General features: G+C 35.9%; 1 protein-coding gene across 7 annotated transcripts in view; it reads right to left on the bottom strand.

Annotated features, from left to right (window-relative positions):
- DCLK2 (doublecortin like kinase 2) overlaps positions 1–21,246 on the bottom strand; it is a 154,665-nt gene that overhangs the window by 120,564 nt on the left and 12,855 nt on the right. For all 7 annotated transcript variants that reach the window (XR_005528756.1, XR_005528757.1, XM_039234366.1 and 4 more), the window contains exon 2: positions 13,168–13,502. Coding sequence is in view for 5 of the 7 variants with exons in the window: in XM_039234366.1 (XP_039090297.1) it covers positions 13,168–13,502 (335 nt within the window). In the remaining 2 variants the exon portion in view is untranslated. The remainder of the gene's footprint in view (positions 1–13,167; positions 13,503–21,246) is intronic.

Here is a 21,246-nt window from a genome sequence, read left to right as displayed (position 1 = left end):
ATATGTTTAAATCAAATTTCAATTTTAATTTTCTGACTCCAATGCATATAATCAGCTCTTCAGGGCACAATCACACTGACCACAGCCCTCTTAAATCCTAGAGGCTGAAGACATGATTAAGACTGGTACTGCCTGGGCAGTGAGAAACAATTTAAAACATCTAGAAAAGTTTTAAATTTTTATTTTTTATCTACATGTAAAAATCTTGGCTACTATATTAAGTGAAAATGTTAAAATCTGGATTAAATTGCCTAATGAGACATCCACAAGTATCCATTTACACAACTTTTGCTTTTCACTTCACAGAGCTATGTGTCAATCATATTTTACCACTAAAAATATATACCCTAAGTGATACTACAGACTAGGTGTTTAATAAACTTAATCCTTTAGAAACACAACCATGTAACCTAATGTCAGTTTCAATAAGTACCCACACACCGATATTTAAATACCTACCATAATTCATATTTTAAATGGCATTTTAATGACTTAGCATGTGGGCAAACAAAGAACGATATTTTCAAATATAATCAAATGTCTCCATGCTCATATTTAGAGAAGCTTGCCATAAACCATCAAAAAACAAAGAAATTTTAAATAAAACTTGTATTATTTCAAGTCTTGGGAAGAGCCTGAAATGTATAAGGAAAAGCAGAATGCTCCTTCTGGGTAAGCGCTGCTTCATTGCAACAGTCCTCGGGCTCCAAAAATTAAACTTCTGTGGAGGCGAACCTCTAATGACTATGAAGATTTCCAACACTTTTGTGCTGTGAGTCTGGCAGCTGCATCACACTACAATTAAAATATTCTAAAAATACGAGAGAATATTCATGAAAGCTAGTCTTACTGTTTGAAGTATGGTGCTCTTCCTTACCTAAAGAAATATTTTAAGAGGTTGATTTTTAAGTCCAGAAAATTGCACAGGATTACTAAAAAACCAAATACAGACTCGAGCCCTATTTTTCTCCATGAAGCAGTTTTTAAATTAGATTCAATTAGTTCCTCTTCCTTGAGGCATCACCCTAAGCATATGGATGACCAGGGTCAAACCTAACTTTTGCTCTCTAGAAAAATCAACAGCCATAAGGCTGAAAGTAAAAACTCCCCTAAACTAAAGGGAAGAGAGTAAAACCCCTCTGTGGTCTGCAAACAAGCTGATCACAAAGAAAATGTTGATGAGGATTTATCTGGGAGAGAAGAACCCAGGATTCCAACTCGCTCTCAAAAGCTATCACAAGCTCCCAAAGATGTCTCATCTATAAAATTAGCAGGCTGGACTAAGTAATTTCCTAAATAAGCTACACATTCTAAAACACTACACTGACTTTGCACCTGTCTTTGTTTTCACCAAAAGGCATGATGAATGGCCCTTTCACAAATTCTAATCAACTTGTAAATATTGGTAGAAACTGTGATTAGCAGACATTCATGATAGATTACAAAAATAATAAAACAAATCCAAAAGCTAGCTATGACCACCAAAAGCCAACAATTAACTTTACAAAACATCTATTTCAAGTAATCTCCTTGAGTTAATGTTGAATCAAAATATCACAAAGCAAAAAGTTACTTGAATTCACTAAATACCAGAAACATACCCATGGGATTTTTGGCATCTAGGCAAAGGTTAGAAAGCAAACATTGAATGAAGTGATGTAGCTTTTAGTTCAAGATTAAGACAACCAAAATCAGGGTTATTAGATTAAAAAGAAAACTCTCCCCCTACCAAACTTAATATTTTCAGGACTAGCTGGCCAGCACTTGCCTCTGGTATAACTTATACACAGGTCAGCTGGCTTTTCTTGTTAAACTACTTTCTAGAACAGAGAGTAGCCAAGGTAGAGGTGTAAGCAGGCATCAATTTATACAACAGGAACGTCAAAGAATGTGTGTTTTTCCATGCAACAAATTAAGTATGTGCATTCAGCTCAGCTGTCATGTCTGGTCTTTTTATAAGTCTCTCCCAGCTACAGAAATGCTGGTGGCACTGCCAACGAGGACAACTGTTTGTCTACAGTTTTGATAGTAACACTGTCTCACAAACCTCAAAATACTTGAGCCTCTTCCAGTAACCTACCTCGAGGAATCTATACCAAGGAAAGGAAATGATCCACAACATGTTAAATCTATAAACAGCAAAGTGAGCAGAGGATAAAAGAATGAGTAACTGGAAATGACCCAAATGCCCAGCAATAGATTAAATAAATTAAGGTATGTTTAGCCAATTAAATATTTAGTCATTTATGTATGAAATATGAAGATTATGTAACATAGAAAAGTATGATTAATGAGTGAAAAAAGCAGGATGCATGATTACACATAAAAACCATGTTATATAAAAAGTATGTGTACATATGTATTTAAATTGCATTAACAAAACTAGTATTAGTAGCTCTCTTTAGAAGTAGAGTGAGGCTGGGCAAGAAGCGCAGATGTGAAAAGAAACTTTCACTCTTTGCATTTCTTTGAATTGTTTGTAAAGGAGTTCAAACAAATCACTCCAAAATGTACAACTCTGGCATGAAGATTATTTCCAGCTGAAAACAATCAAGGCCCAAAAGACTCAGGAAGAAACTTTGACCTTCCTTCCAACATTTGCCTAAAAAAATTTAGATCTAGGACCTGCACCAGGAAAGGAGCTATCATCCTACATAACTACAGTATAATATGAACTAGGTATGGTAGACAGGAAGGAACCTAGCAAGGCCTGCTTGATCAAAGTCCTCTCTATATGCCACTGCTTGTAGGTGGCCCAGCAAACATTTGTTTACCAAGCATTGGGTCTTTCCATTCTTCCTGTGAATTGCCTTCCTTCCCTTTGAAGCTTGGGACTCCTATTCCCTTCTCCCTAGATCCAGAATGACATTATATATCTCATGTTGCCTATCTTTGGAATCTCACATTCCCCCCCTTTTTTTTAAATTGAGGTGTAAGTGACATCCAGTAAAGTACACAAATATTAAGCAAACAACCTGATATTTCCATTTGTGTATCCCTCTGTAACTACCACTCAGATCAAGTTATATAGAGCATTTCTAACACCCCAGCATTCTAACTCACACATCCCACTAGCAATAACATCCTGAAAAATAACTACTATTCTCATCTCTATCACAATTGATCAATGTGGGTTTTTTTTGGAAAGTAATTTTTTACTGAGGTATCAATAACATACAGTGTTATTTTTTTTATTTTTTTTGGTTTCATAAGGTTAGTATTTATTCACACTTGCCACATATTTAACTTTTTCTGTCACTGCTTCCTGTTATTTTTTTTTTTTTACAAATAGTTTATTGTCAAATTAGTTTCCACATAACACCCAGTGCTCATCCCCACGAGTGCCCTCCTCCAAGCCCATCCCCCCTCCCCCCTATATCCATCAGTTCTCAGTTTTTGTCAGCATTCAAGAGTCTCTCATGGTTTGCCTCTCCCCCCTTTCCCCCACCATTTCCCCCCTTCTTCTCCCCCTTGGTCCTCTGTTAAGTTCCTCCTAATCCTCCTATATGTGCAAACATATGACATTTGTCCTTCTCTGCCTGACTTATTTCACTCAGCATAACACCCTCAAGGTCCATCCATGTTGCTACACATGGATGTTGTGTTGCCAGATTTCATTTTCTCTCATTGCCATAGTATTCCATGGTATAGATAAACCACATCTTCTTGATCCATTCGTCTGTTGATGACACTTAGGCTCTTTCCATGTTTTAGCTATTGTGGAGAGTGCTGCTATGAACATTGGGGTACATGTGCTCCTATGCCTCAGCATTTCTGTATCCCTTGGGTAAATTCCTAGCAGTGCTATTGCTGGGTCCTAGGGGAGTTCTATTGTTAGTTTCCTGAGGAACCTCCACACTGTTTTCCAGAGGGGCTGTACCAGTTTACATTCCCACCAACAGTGCAAGAGGGTGCCCGTTTCTCCACATCTTTGCCAGCATCTAAAGTCCTCTGATTTGCTCATTTTAGCCACTCTGACTGGTGTGAGGTGGTATCTCAGTGTCGTTTTGATTTGTATTTCCCTGATGAGGAGGGATGCTGAGCATCGTTTCATATGTTTGTTGCCCATCTGGATGTCCTCTTTGGAGAAGTGTCTGTTCATATCTTCTGCCCATTTCTTTACTGGGTTGTTTGTTTTTCGGGCGTGTAGTTTGGTGAGTTCCTTATAGATTCTGGATATCAACCCTTTATCTGATATGTCATTTGCAACTATCTTTTCTCATTCGGTTGGTTGCCTATTAGTTTTGTGGGTTGTTTCCTTTGCCGTGCAGAAGCTTTTAATCTTGATGAGGTCCCAATCGTTTTTTATTATTTTTTAATGTTTGTTTACTTTTGAGAGACAGAGCATGAGCAGGGGAGGGGGACAGACACACACACACACACACACACACACACACACACACACACACAGAATCTGAAGCAGGATCCAGGCTCTGAGCTGTCAGCACAGAGGCTGACATGAGGCTTGAACTCATGAGCCATGAGATCACAACCTGAAGGCAAATACTTAACCAACTGAGCCACCCAGGCACCCCAGCATAAAGGTTATATTAGTTTCAGGTGTACAATATAATGACTCAACAATTCCATACATTACTTAGTGCTCATCAAGATACTCATATTCTTGATTCTCTTTATCTATTGCATCCCTGCCCCCAACTACCTCCCCTCCCCTCTGGCCACTATCAGGTTTGTTCTCTATATTTAACAGTCCGTTTCTTATATTTCTCTTGTTTTGTTTCTTAAGTTCCACATAAGAGTGAAGTCACATTGTGTTTGTCTTTCTCTGACTGATTTCACTTAGCCTTATTCCCTCCAGGTCCATCCTGGAATCTCATGTCTATGTGGATTGCTGTTATGTACATAATTAAACGTGATTTTTCTCCTATTAATTCGTCTCATGTCAATTTAATTCTTAGACCAGCCAGAATAACATTAAAAAGGGTAGAGAAAATTTTTTTCTTCTCCAAAGTTGTATAATTTTCTGTTAAGAAAAATGATATATATAAAAATATGGATAGGATACTCAATGATGCCAAAAATCGTATTAAAATGAAAGATTGTGCATTTGCTTTTCCTAGATTTTCAGCAATGTCATTCTTTAATTTAATAAAATTAAATCTATGAAATAACTCTAGAAGTCATCTTTTTGTCAAGCATATAATTACTCTTTAACCTTTTTTTCATTTTAAGATCCTACTCAAAAAATAATTTTGTCATATAATCTACAATTACACAGACTGCATTGCAGATAAACCCCAGGTAAGAGTGCATCACTCTAAAACCTAAAAAAAAAAAAGGAAAGAAAAAACTGAAATAACCTTAGCTTATTAGTTTAGTTGTCTTATCCCTAATCTTTATCACTAAAGCCTTTCACAGAGCTTGACCACAGAGGCCTACGGCACAGCTATGAAGTATGCGTGTGTGTGTGTGTTGGGGGAAGGAGCTGGAACACACTTCCTGGGTGTGAATTCCAGCTCCACCATCAGCTGTGTGATTCTGAATGGTTACTTTATCTGTTTTAATTTCTCCAATATAAAATGAGAATTATAATACCAACCTCTCAAGGTTGTTGTGAGGACTAGTGGAAAAGGCTAATAGAAAGCACTAATGCCTGATGTAGTAAGTTACTAGCTTTAATCTATTAGGTAATTAAGCTCTTAGCTATTATTCTAAGCATTCTAAAATATGAAACAAAGAAAAATAAACATTAATTTTTTAATAAATATGAAAATGTATTGTTTGTATTTATAATCAATTATTATAACCACTGCAAAATACATGTATAACAAAAACACAATGAATTTAACACAATTTTATAATCCATGCATTACTCCAGCTTAGACATCAAAGGATAAATAAGGAAACAAAAGAGTTTCCAATGATGATGTTTTTATCTCAGCTACACTTTACATTCCATAATTCATTGCAAGCTGAAATTGTTTTCCTTAAACATCTCTTCTTCTCCTAATTGGCAACTGTACTCACTACTAACAGGATTTTAGTGTTTTCCTCCAACTTTCCATTAAAAGGGAGAAAATATTATTTAAGGTCAGGCAAAACACAAGCTTTACTTGAACAAAAAAAATAAGAGAAATATCTAAATGCTTCCTTCTTTCTTCCCACTGTTTATATCACTCTTTGAAAAGAGGGGTTCATTAAACCAAAGAGTAGAACTAACAACACCCTCCCCTTAAAATCTGCTTAGATTCAGGGATCAAAGAACAAATGAATATTTTCTCTCTTTCTATGCCTAGACTTCCTGCAGTTCTAAAAAATCCCACTAGTTACTCTTACTCTATTGATTCCTGATTGGGATAAATTAAATAAGGGCTACTCACACTGTAGAGGTAAAAATGTATCTAATAAGACAAAACACAGTCATCTAGATTTCTATTATCTACAAAAAGAAATGCATGCAGTGGGAGCAGTAGGAGAATTAAAGCCAAACTCTGTCCTCATCTATTTCAAGGAAAAACTATACCAGAATTAAATGAAGCACAGAAAATATTTAAAAACAGTATCAACCATTTGATTTTTATGTAGCAATTTTTGAGGGAAGAAATGCTCTAAATAAGAACGGTCATTCATTACAAAGAAGTGAACCTTCACTAGAAGCTGTCATGCCAGAAAGGGTACAAAAATAAGTTATTATTCATATTACTGCATCCATGAAATAATTAAACTTTTTAAAAAGTGGTGGTGGAAACATTCACAAACCCTAAGATGACTGATAAGAGGAGTGTCTTCCAAGAGGTCGTCATGATCCCCAGAGAGGATCCACTGCATGTGGATATCCTCAGACTGGCAGTGATCCTGAAGTCTGGAAGTATTTTACCCCCAAGCATCAACTGCTAGCAATTTCTGAGTCTGTTTTGCCTCTGCCCATGACAAGAATCAACTTGTTCCAAAATTCTACTAAATAGGTTTCTTTTATGTTAAAACTCTGCTGTTTCTGGGAAAGCTAAAAGCTAGAATTTTTTACACATGTGGACAAAAGCTATATTTGGACCTTTCATTCTCTTAAAAGAATAAAGACAGTTTTAAAGAAACTCCCCCCTGCTGCAGTTTATCATAAGAAAGTAACTCTTTTGAAAAATATTAAAAATAAGCCTTATTCTCCTATTCAATTCTTTTAACTTAAAAGTTCAAAGTTTTATTAAAAAATAAATAAGAGTAAAGCACTTAATCTAAATTAACTGCAAGTTAAAAATACTACTTAAGAGGAAAATAGTCATGACTTCTATTTACAGATTTTTTTCCAGTCACTTCACCTAGAAGTACATATCTTGTGCATTTTTTAAATAAATTTTATAACATCACTTTTAAGTATTAAGTACTTAAAATCCCACAAGACTAAATCATTATTTCTTAGACTTCTCTTTAAAGTCATGTAAAAACATTTGGGACATCTTTATTTAATCCCTTGTGAAGCTGTACTACCCAACTGCATGTTAGCATCATATTACAAAGACAATGGACTGAAGTCCAGAACAACAAAGACTATAAGCCATATCATGCTGACATACCTGCCTCAACTAGATAAGTGGACAGGCAAGCTAGAAGAACATCTCTAACTTCTCAAATAAAGTTTAGTATGTGGCCTAAATGGTAACAAAGTTAACATTCAAACAAATATTTCTTTTTGAATCGTTTCACTTAATACCATAATTTCTGAATCTTAGCACTATTGACCTTTGGGACTTCCAAAGAAGTATGCTGTGTGTGTTCTGTACACTGTAAGATGGTTAGCAGCATTCCTGGCCTCTCACTACTTACTACATGCCAGGGGAATCCTCATCCCCAGGCATGGCATCAAAAAAAGATTCCACTGAATGGGTGACAGATGGTAACCACTTATTGTGGTAAGTACTGTGTAATGTATCCAATTGTCAAATAGCTATGCTGTACACCTGAAACTAACATACTATGTCAACTGTACTTCAATAAAAATTTTAAAAGAAAAGATTCCAGACACTGCTGAATGTCCCCTAGAAATGAATTGTATCCAGTTGAGAACTACTGCTCTACACTAAAGAAAACCCAAGAGTTAGCCTAAAATATGACTTTATTTGAAGTGATTTTATAAAGAGATATAAAATGCATGAGTTAGATGTACTAATCAAGTCTACCTTGTAAATGAAGTCAATGCTGCTAGGAAGATATGATGGTCCATTTTGATGGAAGATGGAAGACATTGTTTTAACAAAAATGCTATCAGCGCATGACACTGTAATCAGGAAACCCTTCAAAGCCCATAAAAGATAACCGGGGCCCCTTAAGACTCTAGCATAGGTGTCAGGATGAGATCAGTGACTGTTCATGATGAACTGCCTATAAACTATTAACCTCTATCCTTGTGTTAAATATCAGATTAATGTAAGATAAAAACAGCACATCTGAGTAGGAAGTAACCAGTTAAGGCAGAGAGCCTAAAATTTTGTGTGGGGACAACTTATTAACAGATCTTAGTTCCTTTCGATTCCTTTCTCTTCACCTAAGCAAAGCTGTCCTTTTCTTGAAAATGTTCAGAGAACAGATGGTTTTACATACTCATAGAGAATCATTTTATAGGTGTGCCTGGGTGGCTCAGTCAGTTAAGCATCTGACTCTTGATTTCAGTTCAGGTCATGATCTCACTGTTCATGAGATCAAGCCCCAAGCAGGCTCTGTGCTGACAGAATGGAGACTGCTTAGGATTTTCCCTTTTCCTCTCTCTCTCTCTCTCTGCCCCTCTCCCCTCTCTCCTTTCAAAATAAGTAAATTTTTTAAAAAGAAATAATTTTATAAAATAAAATCAAAATGAACACTGACCAAAGATTTACATTAACTTTAAGCAGAAGACAAATTTCCTACACTTTTTCAAAGCAAGAAATAAATGTGCCAACCAAAACTCAGACTTCAAGTTTTAAATGGCAAGTCAACCTATAGTTCAGGTGCTGAATCAGTGTGCCAAGGAAACTATGGCTTTTAAGGATACCTGGCACTCTGAAAATAATACCCAAAAATTGTGTCTATCAAAAGTAAAATCTATAATTTTTCCAAAGCAGTATTTTATTTGAAAGTTTAAAGATAATTTTTTCTTTGCACATGGGAAATAATGCTGTAAGTTCTATAAAACATAAATAGTGACAAAAATGATTCATGTAACATTTTATAGTCACATGCTAAAATTTCAAGGATTAACTTATAAGGTTTTCATTTTTACAACTGATTGAAATCAGTCTTTGTTTTCCTTCTCAGTCCTTAAATTTTTGCTTCTGAGCAGACATGAGAAAGTCTGCTTAGAAATTGGAATAGCATATACTGGATTTCTGATGGCAACTATAATCGTGTTTCCTTCTGAATTAGTTTTAAAAAATCTTCCTCTACTTTTCTTTCTTATACAAAATTGAAAACATACTACAGAGGGTTTTTTTTTCTTGCTTTTTCCACTCAACATTTTCCCAGATCTTTATAAATATTCCCTCAAATATAGTTTTCAGTGTCCACTACATATTAATTCTATGGCATTATTATTTAGCTCTTTTCCACATTAGAGATTTTAAATGGTTTTGAATCCTTTGCTTTTACCGCTGAAATGAAAGTTCTTATGTATAATTATGTTTGCATCTCAGGTTAATTTGGATAAATTCCTAGAAGTTAATTTATTAATTCAAATAGTGAAGAATATTGTAAAGTTGTATAAAACAAATTGTTTTCCATAAAGATTATAAAATTTATACTTCCAACATTCTTTGACAATGACAATTCACTGCATATTTAAAAAGTAAACATTCTCTTTTAAAAATCTGTCCATTTTAAATATCAAAAATACTATCTCATTGCTTTAATTCATTTTTTAGTGAGCTTGAACTCTTTTATGCTCAGTATTTATAATTCTATCTTTTCAAGTTGTTGTCTTCTATCTTGCCATTGCAATGTCATTTGTTCATATTCAACTACTATGACTCAATATAAAGGACCTAAATCTTGCTAATGACATCTAGGAATTTTTATTGTATACGTTACCCAGCCAACCTTTCCCCTTGTGACTTTCCCACAATTTTTATGCTTAGGAATATCTTTCCCATTTCAATCTATTGACATATTTTCTTTTAGTTCTTTTGTTTCATTTGACATCTAGATTTTTAAAACACCTGGAATTTATTTTTGGTATGGAATCAGGATGATGATTTAATATCTGGTAGCACAAGAGCCCATTTTATTTCCAAAATTTTTCAGCCTCTTTTTCCAGATCAGCTTTTGAAATCACTTAGGTATTCTTCCCCTACCAGAAAAAAAAAAATCTCATTTAGGTTCTTACTGAAATTGCAATTCAAATATAAATAAAAACTAGGAAGAATATATAGAAGAATGCTGAATACTGGTGCTGTCAGGCAATTACCTCATACCTGACTATCATAGACATCCTTCTAATATCTCATTTGTTTACAACTACATAAGCTTGTTGTTTCAGACGGTATTTTTTTAGAAGTGTATTAGAGATTTCACTCTCCATTTTTATTACTAATTTTTTTTAAATAAATGTTAATTTTTGAGAGAGAGAGAGAGAGAGAACACATCTCCATGCACACAGGAGAGGGGCAGAGAGAGAGAAAGGGGTCAGAGGATCTGAAGCCGGCTCCCCACTGACAGCAGAGAGCCTGACAGAGGGCTCCAATTCAGGAACCGCAAGATCATGACCTGAGCTGAAGTTGGATGCTCAACCAAATGAGCCACCAGGCACCCCTATTACTAAATCTTTAACTAAGTTATCAATTCTGTATTTTGTCAAATACCTTTGCAACTGTTCTGGGATTAGATGCCCCTTTATGCTTTATCCCCTAGATCTCATGTATAAACAGGTTTCTTGACAGTGATCCGTTCTTTAATTCCTGTCATTAATTCCAGCTCTTAGCAGTGTGGTACTTAATATGTGGGTAATTTGAGGTTGCTTGTGCTTTAGTTATCATTTTTACATACTGTTATTTCTAGCCTGGAGCCTCTTTGAAATCATTTTTTAAATAATTATTAAAATTTCAATGATTATCCATTTCAATAAGATGTTCAACTTCTGGATTTCAGTTCCATTTTCCCTGAAAAACATTTATTTGGAGATTTCCTAATCTGAGTTTCAATTTTAAAAATCTTATCTGCGTTTACTGTTTATATACCATTCAGTTTTTTTTTTTTAATTTGGCAGATTTATGATTCTTTTTTCTTTTTGTTAGGGGTCTTAAACGTTTCTCTATTTCTCATCATCCTCTGTCAACCAAGAATTATTTATTTAACTTACATCTTTATTTTAGTTTAATTCATTTTTACTCACTTGCAGAATGAATATTGTGATGTGCTATGCTATTAACTCAATTTGTAAAGTGTCTGTTTCTATTCATACTGTGAACCTATCTTGGGCAGATAGGTTCATGCTATGAAGTGTCATGTCTTCCAATCGCCAATTTAATCAATCAGAAAAGTCATTATTAACTCATTATAGTCTACTGGAATTTTTAGAACCTAGTGTTTAAATTTTGTTAATGCTTCAAGAAACAATCAGCTAACTAGATCTGGTGTTAGGAAATTAGAAAACTACCTTCTTGCATTTTTCCAGAAGGCACTGCTCCAGTGTTTCATTTTCAGCACTATACAAGCTAAAAACTTGAGAATAAATTAAGTGTGTTACAGGGAAGAAATAAAATGGAATGAAGAAACAAATTGAATGCTAGAAAGTATAATGTTCAATATAATGTAAACACAAACAATTTAACTTCATTGAAATGAGGAAAAAATATATTTCAGAAGCTACATGTTTCTTTTTAGGAATGATAATCTGATTGTGGCAAAACTCAGCATTCATGCATCCTTCAGATTTGCTGAAGTTTTCTTCTTTTTTTAAGTTTATTTATTTATTTTGAGAGAGGGTGAGTATGCGCAAGTAAAAGAGGGGCAGAGAGAGAGGGAGAAAGAGAATCCCAAGCAGGCTCCCCCCTGTCAGATCTTGATCTCATGAATCATGAGATCATGGTCTGAGCTGAAGAGTTGGACGCTTAACCAACTGATCCACCTAGGCACCATTCCCAATTTTTCTTCTTTAGCCCATTAGATTTTCTGGTATATGGTCACCATGATTTGGCTTTCGTTTTCCTGTGTAATTTGTGTATATTTTTCAGAAATGCTGATTAATTACCTGCAAGGTGCTCTATGAAACTCACATAAACATTCCTATCAAAGTACTTTTTTGAAATGCATTTTCAAAATTATATATAGGTGGAGAGGAAAGGTGCTTTTCTAAAAATGTTAAATATCTTTAATTTGGACTCCTACAATTTACCAAACCCATAAGGACTCTACTAGTCAATAGATGTTCCTATTCTTAGAAAACATTCCACTTAATGTAGGAAGCCTCTTCATCTTCTACTTTTCCCTCAGAAGTTTACATTTCCCTAACCCCCCAAAAATGACTAATCCAATTAAAAAAATGGGCAGAAGACATGAACAGATACTTTTCCAAAGAAGATGTACAAATGGCCAACAGACACATGAAAAGATGCTCAACGTCACTCATCATTAGGGAAATGCAAATCAAAACCATGATGAGATACCACCTCATACCTGTCAGAATGACTAAAATTAATAGCACAAGAAACAACAGGTATTGGTGAAGATGCAGAGAAAGGGGAACCTTCTTGCACTATTGATGTGAATGCTAACTGGTGCAGCCACTCTGGAAAATAGCATGGAGGGTCCTCAAAAAGTTAAAAATAGAACTACCCTAAGATGCAGCAATCACACTACTAGGTTATTTACCCAAAGAATACAAAAATGCTGATTCAAAGGGATACATGCACCCTGATGCTTAGAGCAGCATTATCAACAGCCAAATATGGAAACAACATGTGTCTATCAATAAATGAAGAAATATGGTATACATATACAATAAAATATTATTCTGCCACAAAAAAGAATGAAATCTTGCCACTTGCAATAATATGGTTACAGCTAGAGAGTATTATGCTAAGTGAAATAAGCCAGTCAGAGGAAGACAATATCATATGATTCCACATATGAGTGAAATTAGAGTCTTCTAGCAGACTCTGAACTTCTTATTGTCAAATATATAACTACCATGATACAGGGAGACTTTAAAAGTAAGATGGAGAGCTGGGAGGCTAGTAAACATCTTACCTGCTTTCCGTCCAGTGTGCAGAGCCTCTTGACCACTCCTGAATCTAGTTTAATGGCTTCCGTGATATCTGTCAAGACCTGTTCAAAGGAATGAGCAGTCTTCTTATTTAGAAGGATCCTCACGGCTTTTCTAGGCTTCACTCCACTTCGAATCACAGTCACCAATTTCGGTTTGATGAAATCTTTACTCTCCTTCACTTCACTTTTCACCGAGGAGGGAGCAGCCAGGGCTCGGGATGTCCCGCCCTTGATGTTCACAGACCAGTTTGGATTAATATTTTTGGTGTAATCAACTTTACGAAATGGTTCATTTGATGCACACACGTAACTCTCACCTGAAAAGCAAAAATCAGTTTTATTAGCATAGTTATCCTTACTACAGAAGCACTGTATCTTAAGAACAAATGCTGGAGACCCTTAAGTGAACTCTTAAACCTAACAGGTTTGCTGAAACCTGATTCACATCCTTTTCCTTTGGCATTCTGGCACCCTATTTAAACATCTCAATTGGTTTTGAGAGGGAGAATAACACAACTTACAAAGTGAAAAGCACAGGACAAATGAAACAAGAGAGACTTGGGTTTTATTCTGATCAAATATGTCATCCTGAATAACTATGCTTATTCACTTTGGTTCTCAAGATCATTGTCTATAAATTCAAGTTGTTGAATCAGATGAATTCTAGAGTACTTTCTAATTGCAAAATCTATTAACCACTTTAATTTTTTTAAATCTCATTCTGGAAGAAATAATATATTCACACAAGGAAATAAAACTATTTTTCTTTTTCCAATTACAGATTTCAGTCCTAATTGAAGAATGACTACTCCATCTTCACATAGCTGCCTAAAATATATTTAGTCATAGGATCATTTACTCAATTAATGAAGTACAGCAAAAATGAAGGAAGAGTTTTGACAGCTCACAGAAATATATTTCAGGCATTTTTTTCTTTATTAAAGAATATGAATTTAGAATAATTAGTTCAAATAGACAGCCTTTTCTATATTTTCCTTAATGGGAAAGGATATTAAGCATTTAAAATGATGTGTTCATTATTCATGCAGCCTTCTGCCTAATTCTTAGGTAAAATATAAAAACTATACTGTTTGTTGATTACTTTACCAAGTCAATGTTCATTAATTTTAAGTTCCAACATTATAGGTTGAAAAATGCTTATAATTATGTTGAAAATCATAATTCATAATAATATGTTTAAAATCATAACTTTTCTTTCATGAAACTCAGAAGTCACCCAATCCTTGTATTCTCACCTTTTTGACATACAAGGTAAGAGAATTACACTCTAAAATTTTCTCTAGGATTCCTTCTAACTCAAAAAGAATCCAGTATTTTTTTCACATTTTCAGTGTAACAATCTCACTCTTAATAATTATGACATCAGTCTTAATATTCATGCTTAAAACAAAAATAATAAAAATAGTGAAAGGGAAACCTATTAATATAAATATTTAACTATTATTAGGATGTTCTTAAAATCCTGCTTAATGGAGAACTTAAAGACTCCCAAAGGCACATGAACAATTCAGTAACAGATCAGGCATGTAAGAAGGGTCTAAAATGAGGAGTAACATCTTCTATTTAACAGTATAATTAGGTCACTGTCCAACTAGGGAACCAGCCATAGGCTTTAACGCTGTTTCCATACCAGTAATCTGAAAGCTAGCCCAACCATCCCCATTCAGTTAGAGAGTTTTCATCTTTGTAGGTTTATCTAAATCACTTTTCACAGTGTAATCATATGGGGAAATGGTATGTAATTTCAAAGACACACATAAATTTAATAAAATGGAACTATATATCACATGCATGTATTTATGAGCAAAAATAAACACGTATGATTTTGCTTTAATTTTATGGAGAATGCAAGTCTCATATTGAAAAGTTCTATCTTTACCTACAATAAAAATTTAATTGTATGCCCTGATTCAAAATATTAAGTCAAAGAAAAGGAAATTGCAGCAAGAGACGGGATTTTTTTTTTTTTTTTTTTTTTTTTTAAGGGCAGAGAGAAGTCAGCTGAAGAAAAGCCTTTCCCAGTATAAAGGGAAAAAACAATGGCAAGGAGAAACAAAGCAAGAGCAAGTTTAGTATGTCAGATCTCCTTGATCAGTCTGGTCCCTGCACAGTTGACATATCAACCAGGAAAGCTGTCTTTTAAATTCATCTGTATTTTGCCTCTTTATACAGGTTCAGGACGCCAGAATGAAAACAGGTAGAGGAAGTCTGTCTTTTAATTTGTGTATGTGGGGGCGCCTGGGTGGCTTAGTCGGTTAAGCGTCCGACTTTTGCTTAGGTCATGATCTCGCGGTTCGTGAGTTCGAGCCCCACATTGGGCTCTGTGCTGACTGCCAGCTCAGAGCCTGGAGGCTGTTTCAGTCTGTGACTCCCTCTCTCTCTGACCCTCCCCTGCTCACGCTGTCTTTCTCTCTCTCTCCTAGAAATAAATAAAACATTTAAAAAAATAATAATTTGTGTATGTGTAGTTACGCATACATTTTAATTCCCTCCTTATCTCCCTTTTTCGCTTCATAATGTTTCTATTAAAAACTTGTAGGGGTACCTGAATGGCTCAGTCAGTCAGTTAAGCATCTGACTTCAGCTCAGGTCATGATCTCACGGTTTGGGAGTTCGAGCCCCACATCAGACTCAGCACTGACAGCGCAAAGCCTGCTTTGGATCCTCTGTCTCCCTCTCTCTGCCCCTTCACACTTTCTTTCAAAAATAAACATAAAAAAAAAAAAAAAAAAAACTTGTAGATCAGGGGCTCCTGGATGGTTCAGTTGGTTAAGCATCTGACTCTTGATCTCAGCTCTTGGGGTTGTGAGTTCAGGTCCCGCATTGGGCTCCACACTGGGCATGTTTTTATTTAAAAAACAAACAAAAACTTGTAGATCAGTTCTATAATATATAAAGTTTTGAACCAGCAAATACCTGCTAGACAGAGCCTCATCCCTTCCACATACGCATGCAGACAAATAACAGTCCACAGAGTGTTCTGTTAGGCTTAGACTCTTCCTCACAGTATGCAAGTGTACCTACTATGTGCCAGCTCACATGCTAAATGCTGACATATTAAGATATCCACTTTGGCATCCTTGGCATACAACATTTCAGGACGAAGGTTTAAGACATGGTTTTGAAGTCACACTTGTGTTTCTGTATACTGGCCACATAAAGCCTTATAGTACAGATGTCATACTTTGAGAACAACAGCTACTGAGATACCTAGGCTAGCTTCCCTTGCTATGTCCCCACTCTTGCAACAATCTCCTGATTGTAATTTTGTCACTTCCATAGATTTGCCTATCAGGAGAATATGGTGACAAAAGAATTTAAGATTTTGGTTCCTTGGCCAGTTACAGCTCTTGCTGTTAATCAAACAATAAATTATTATTCTGTTAGGTACTAGGCATCTACAAGATTGCTTAGAAGCAATCAGCCTCCCCTCAACCAGATTCATGCTTCTGTAGGGATTCTGGTTTAAGATTTGTTACCTTTCTGCCAACTTGTCACTTCCCCCTACCTCCCCATCCTGGTGAGGAACATCACTTCCTGCTAAAACTACTTAGCTAAAACCTAGACATCATTCTTCACCCTTCTGGTTTCCCTACATACTACATTCTGACATCAAGTTCTGTCCTCTCTATTTTCTAAATATTTCTCAAAATATCCACTCCGTGTTCCCTTACCACCACCTACTTCCTACTTGGATCAGTTCAAAAATCATGTGTTTTCTGCTGATTCCCCAATAACATTACAAATGGCAGTGCATTTTATGCTACTGATACACCTGAAAAAGTATATACTAAAGTAATGAGTTTTGATATATTGATAAAATACTATATTCTGAAAGGATTTTTTAAACTTTTGCCAATACACACTCACCCAAACAAGGAAAAGATAAGCATCGCATAAGAGTTATACGAAGATATAAATGTGTATGTAAACATGTATCATATACGGATATAGAAAAATAAAGAAGTCCTTAACATCAAAAACAGATCTGACATTAACAGCAATCTTGACATTATTACAAGCTGGTCTGATGCTAAGACAGACCTATGTTCTTCCCTGGTATATAAGCTCACAGAATATATCAAAGTCACTCAGGCTATGGTAAAGTGACAAAAACAAGCCCACAAAATATCAGACATCTTCCTCTCAACTCAAGGAATGACTGCTACTTCTTTACCAATTATAGCTTTTTTCCTCAATCTACTCTGTGTTCCTTATAAGATTTAATGAGTATGAGATACTCATAGAATTGTCCTTCCTTCTAACAGCACCCAATACAGAGCAAGTCCCTGCTTCCTCAATCCTCCCTGGAATTATCCAACCAAAGCCCAAATTCTATGTAGGTCTAACCTTGCTGAGATGCCCCATGATATCCTACAATGTCCATTCTCCTTTCTGCAATGAGTAATAAACTCAACGTGTTGAACTATAGGTATGTTCTTGGTGGTCTCTGGTGTTTCTCTCAGAGAAATGAGATACACACACACTTAATTTCTTTCTCTCCCCCCTTCCGATAGTAGTTCTTTGACCATAAGAGTTTGGGGGGAAACCATTTTGGAAATTATAATCTCATGAATACTACATACAAAGAAAATTTGCTTTATGTATAGAAAGAAGATGGATAGAAGCATAAGGTGGCTTATAAAACTTAACTGTTTTCGTGCACAAAGAGAAAGTCTTTGAATATCTTTTAAGACTCTACAGTGGCATGGCTATGGCTTCTTACCACTGACATTTGTTCAAAGTCACTACCTCATAGTTAGCGGGTTGATAGTCTACAATTGTGTAATACAACCGGGGTATTAACCATTAATTTTCATCCTTACTCAACCCAAGATACTGCCTCCTCTTAAGTGGCAAGAGGATAGGGGAGCCTGGATGTCAGCTGGTTAAGTGTTTGACTCTTCATTTCAGTTCAAGTTATGATCCCAGGATTGTGGAATTGAGCCCCATGTGGGTCTCTGCACTGAGTGTGAAACGTGCTTGGAATTCTTTTGCTCTCCTCTCTCCCCCTCTTGCTCTCTCTCTAAAAATAACATAAATCTTAAAGAAAAAAAAGAGGCAAGAAGATATTACAAGCCATGAACTCCCCAATTTCTTGTCTCTGAAAACTTTCATTGCCACAAATGTATTTCAGACCATGACAATTTTTCCCACCTTCTCTCCCTTTTCAGTACTAGGACAGCCGCCTCCTATTCGATGTTGAGTCCCTCCACCAGGATTTGGATCCTTCTGTCTCCCCATGCTGCAGTTTCAGGGACATTTTTCTTCTCATCTCCATTTAACTAGGCAGCCCTCTCTCCAGAATTAGATACAAATACCTCCCACCTTAAACACACACAAATCCTCCCTCTCTTCATTCCTCATCCCACTCTACCTAATGTGCTTTTGGCTTCCATTCACTGCTGAGTTAAAAAGCACTCCTCAAATGTTTTTTCCCCACTTCCTCACCCACTGTTTGCTCTTAAACCACGGTGGCATCACTTCTGCTCCCTGCATTCCCCTGGGTGGAACACCCTGATCCCCAGCCAGGTGTTTGCCAAATGCAAAGTACACCTTCCAAATTCACTTGGTATCTTCTGAGGGCACTGGACACTAGTCATGTTTCTCTCATAGAAATCCTTTTTTCCTTAGATTCCATGATCTGATTTCTTTTGGTTTATACCTCTTACTTCTTCGGTTACTCCTTCTTGGTCTGCTTTTCAGGATCCTCTTCTCCCACCCATCTACTTCATCCTCCTCAGACTCTGTGGGCAGTTGCAATCACCCCCACAGCTCCAAACACCACCTGTATCCTCGGGACATCTCCAGCCTACTCCTACTAGATAATCTATGGATATCTCACATGCTACTGTCTAAAACTAACTTCAGTCCACATTATGGCCACTCTGACCTCAAGCTGTCTTCTTGAATTCCCCAACTTACTGAATGAAATCACCATCTATATGGTCACCTACCCAAAAACCAAGACTCCTGCCTCTCTTTTCCCTTTCCCACATTGAACAGAACTGGCAAAACTGTTGACCTTGGTCTAAGCATCTCTGGAATCTATCCTCTTTGACTCTGTTGTCTCTCATTTCTCCTTGTATTAGAGTAGTTAAGTTCCCTATGGGGCCTCACTCCATCTTCCACATAGCTGTCACAGCAAATGTTTTTTTAAAATGTAGATCTGAGGTCTTCTGCTTCACTGCCTTTAGAATAAAGACCAAACTCCTCAGCACATCAAACACTTCCACCCTCATCACTCACCACTTTCCCACAGGTTCCTAAGTTAGTGTCATACCAGTATATTTCCAATGTCCTTCCAAACCCACCATACCCTCTTATTTTCTTTGCTTCTTATATGTCTGAAACATAATTACTTACTCCTTCTCCCATATTGGCTCTTTTTAACTGACCAGTTAAGATTAGTCCCTCTTGGGAAAGAGGTAAAGCAACAGGAACTTTCATATATTGCTGGAAAGATTTTAAATTGGTTCAATCACCTAGGAAAAACATTACAACACACTAAGTTTACAACATACACATATGACCCAGGAATCCACCTCAAGAAAATATCCTGGAAAATTTCAGGCACATGGGTACTAGTGTGTATATGTGGAAGTATTGCTCAAAAGCCACAGATGAAAAAAAAATCAATCCAGATGTCCAACAGGAGAAGAGATATGCAGATTGTGGTATGGTCATGTCTACCAATATACAGTGAAAAAAAAAAAAAAGAACAAACAAGAACCATATTAACCTGGATGAATTTTACAAACAATGGTGAGAAAAAGATGACAACAGAATACATGTAGTAGGATTCAATTTCTCTAGAGTCCAAAACAGATAGAACTAACCTGTATCAATTAGGGATGCTCTCATTGGTGGTAGAAATATAGATAAAAGAGCCAGGTTATTATTACCTCGGGAAGAGTTTTAACTAGGAAGGGACACAGGGAGGGCTTCTCAGATTACAGCAATATTCTGTTTCTTGACCTGGCTGGTAGTCACAAAGGTGTTCACTTCATAACAACTTACTGGGCTGTACACGTATGTGCATTTTCACAATTTCAAAATAAAATTTAGAAGTTACATTTTTGTTGTATTGTGAGCTTGGAATGCATCAATTTCTCATAATAATCTATTCTTCCTTTCTTCCAATGGGTCTTAGTGGAGAATTTTTTAAATCAGGTGACTTTGCTGTATAAGTACAGATACTCAGACCTCACCACTGTTCAACTGAATCACTAGAATCACTGGAAAGTAGGACCAGAACATGTAGGTTAGGGTTTTTAATTTCACAAGTGACTCTGAAAACGTTTCATTACAAACTACTGCCTAGACTGGAAGCTCTTTTAACAACTTATCTTTTTCATACTGCCCACATCTAGAACAGTACCTGGTATATAACAGACACTCAAAACATGTTTGTCAAAGTAATGATGAAAATGCAAACTTACACATCTCATGGTTTGGATTTGCATTAGTTCTAGGTAAAACATTTGCACAGTGTGGCTGTTTACACAGAATGACCCTAGGAGGTTCAGGGTCAGGTTCCTGAAAGATACTGTGCATGACTGGAGACATTCATAGGTCATGCCAGTCCACTGAAAGGCAACCTAAGACATATATAAAAATAAGCAGGATATGAAGGCTGCCTAGTACCTACCAACATTCATAATTCATTTCAGACCAAAACATCAAGACTCCAGGGCACTTATTTATTTTAAAAAATTGAAGTATAATTAACGTTATTAATTATTGTCATACTACTTTCAAGTATATAGAGCACTTTTTAAGTCTAATAAATGTGTCTTTCAATCAGTGGAATATGCATATATATACACATATGGGTATGTGTATAATAAAATTTTAATAGCTAAATCACAGTAATCTCTCAACAGTTAAATGTGAATTTTGTGTTAGAAATTACAGATAGTTACATGCAAACTTACGCAGTTGGAAATTCAACAACAGTATGTTTAGCTTGTTTTTATGTCACTTCCTTTGAAGCCTCTCATCCACTTCTGTTAAAATGTTTACATTAACTACCTAACA

The sequence above is a fragment of the Hyaena hyaena genome, unplaced genomic scaffold (assembly GCF_003009895.1).
Source record: "Hyaena hyaena isolate Hyena2069 unplaced genomic scaffold, ASM300989v1 scaffold_89, whole genome shotgun sequence".
Classification (NCBI taxonomy): Eukaryota; Metazoa; Chordata; class Mammalia; order Carnivora; family Hyaenidae; genus Hyaena; species Hyaena hyaena.
The sequence above is the reverse complement of the archived record's forward strand: the minus strand, read 5'-3'. Positions and strand labels throughout refer to the sequence as shown.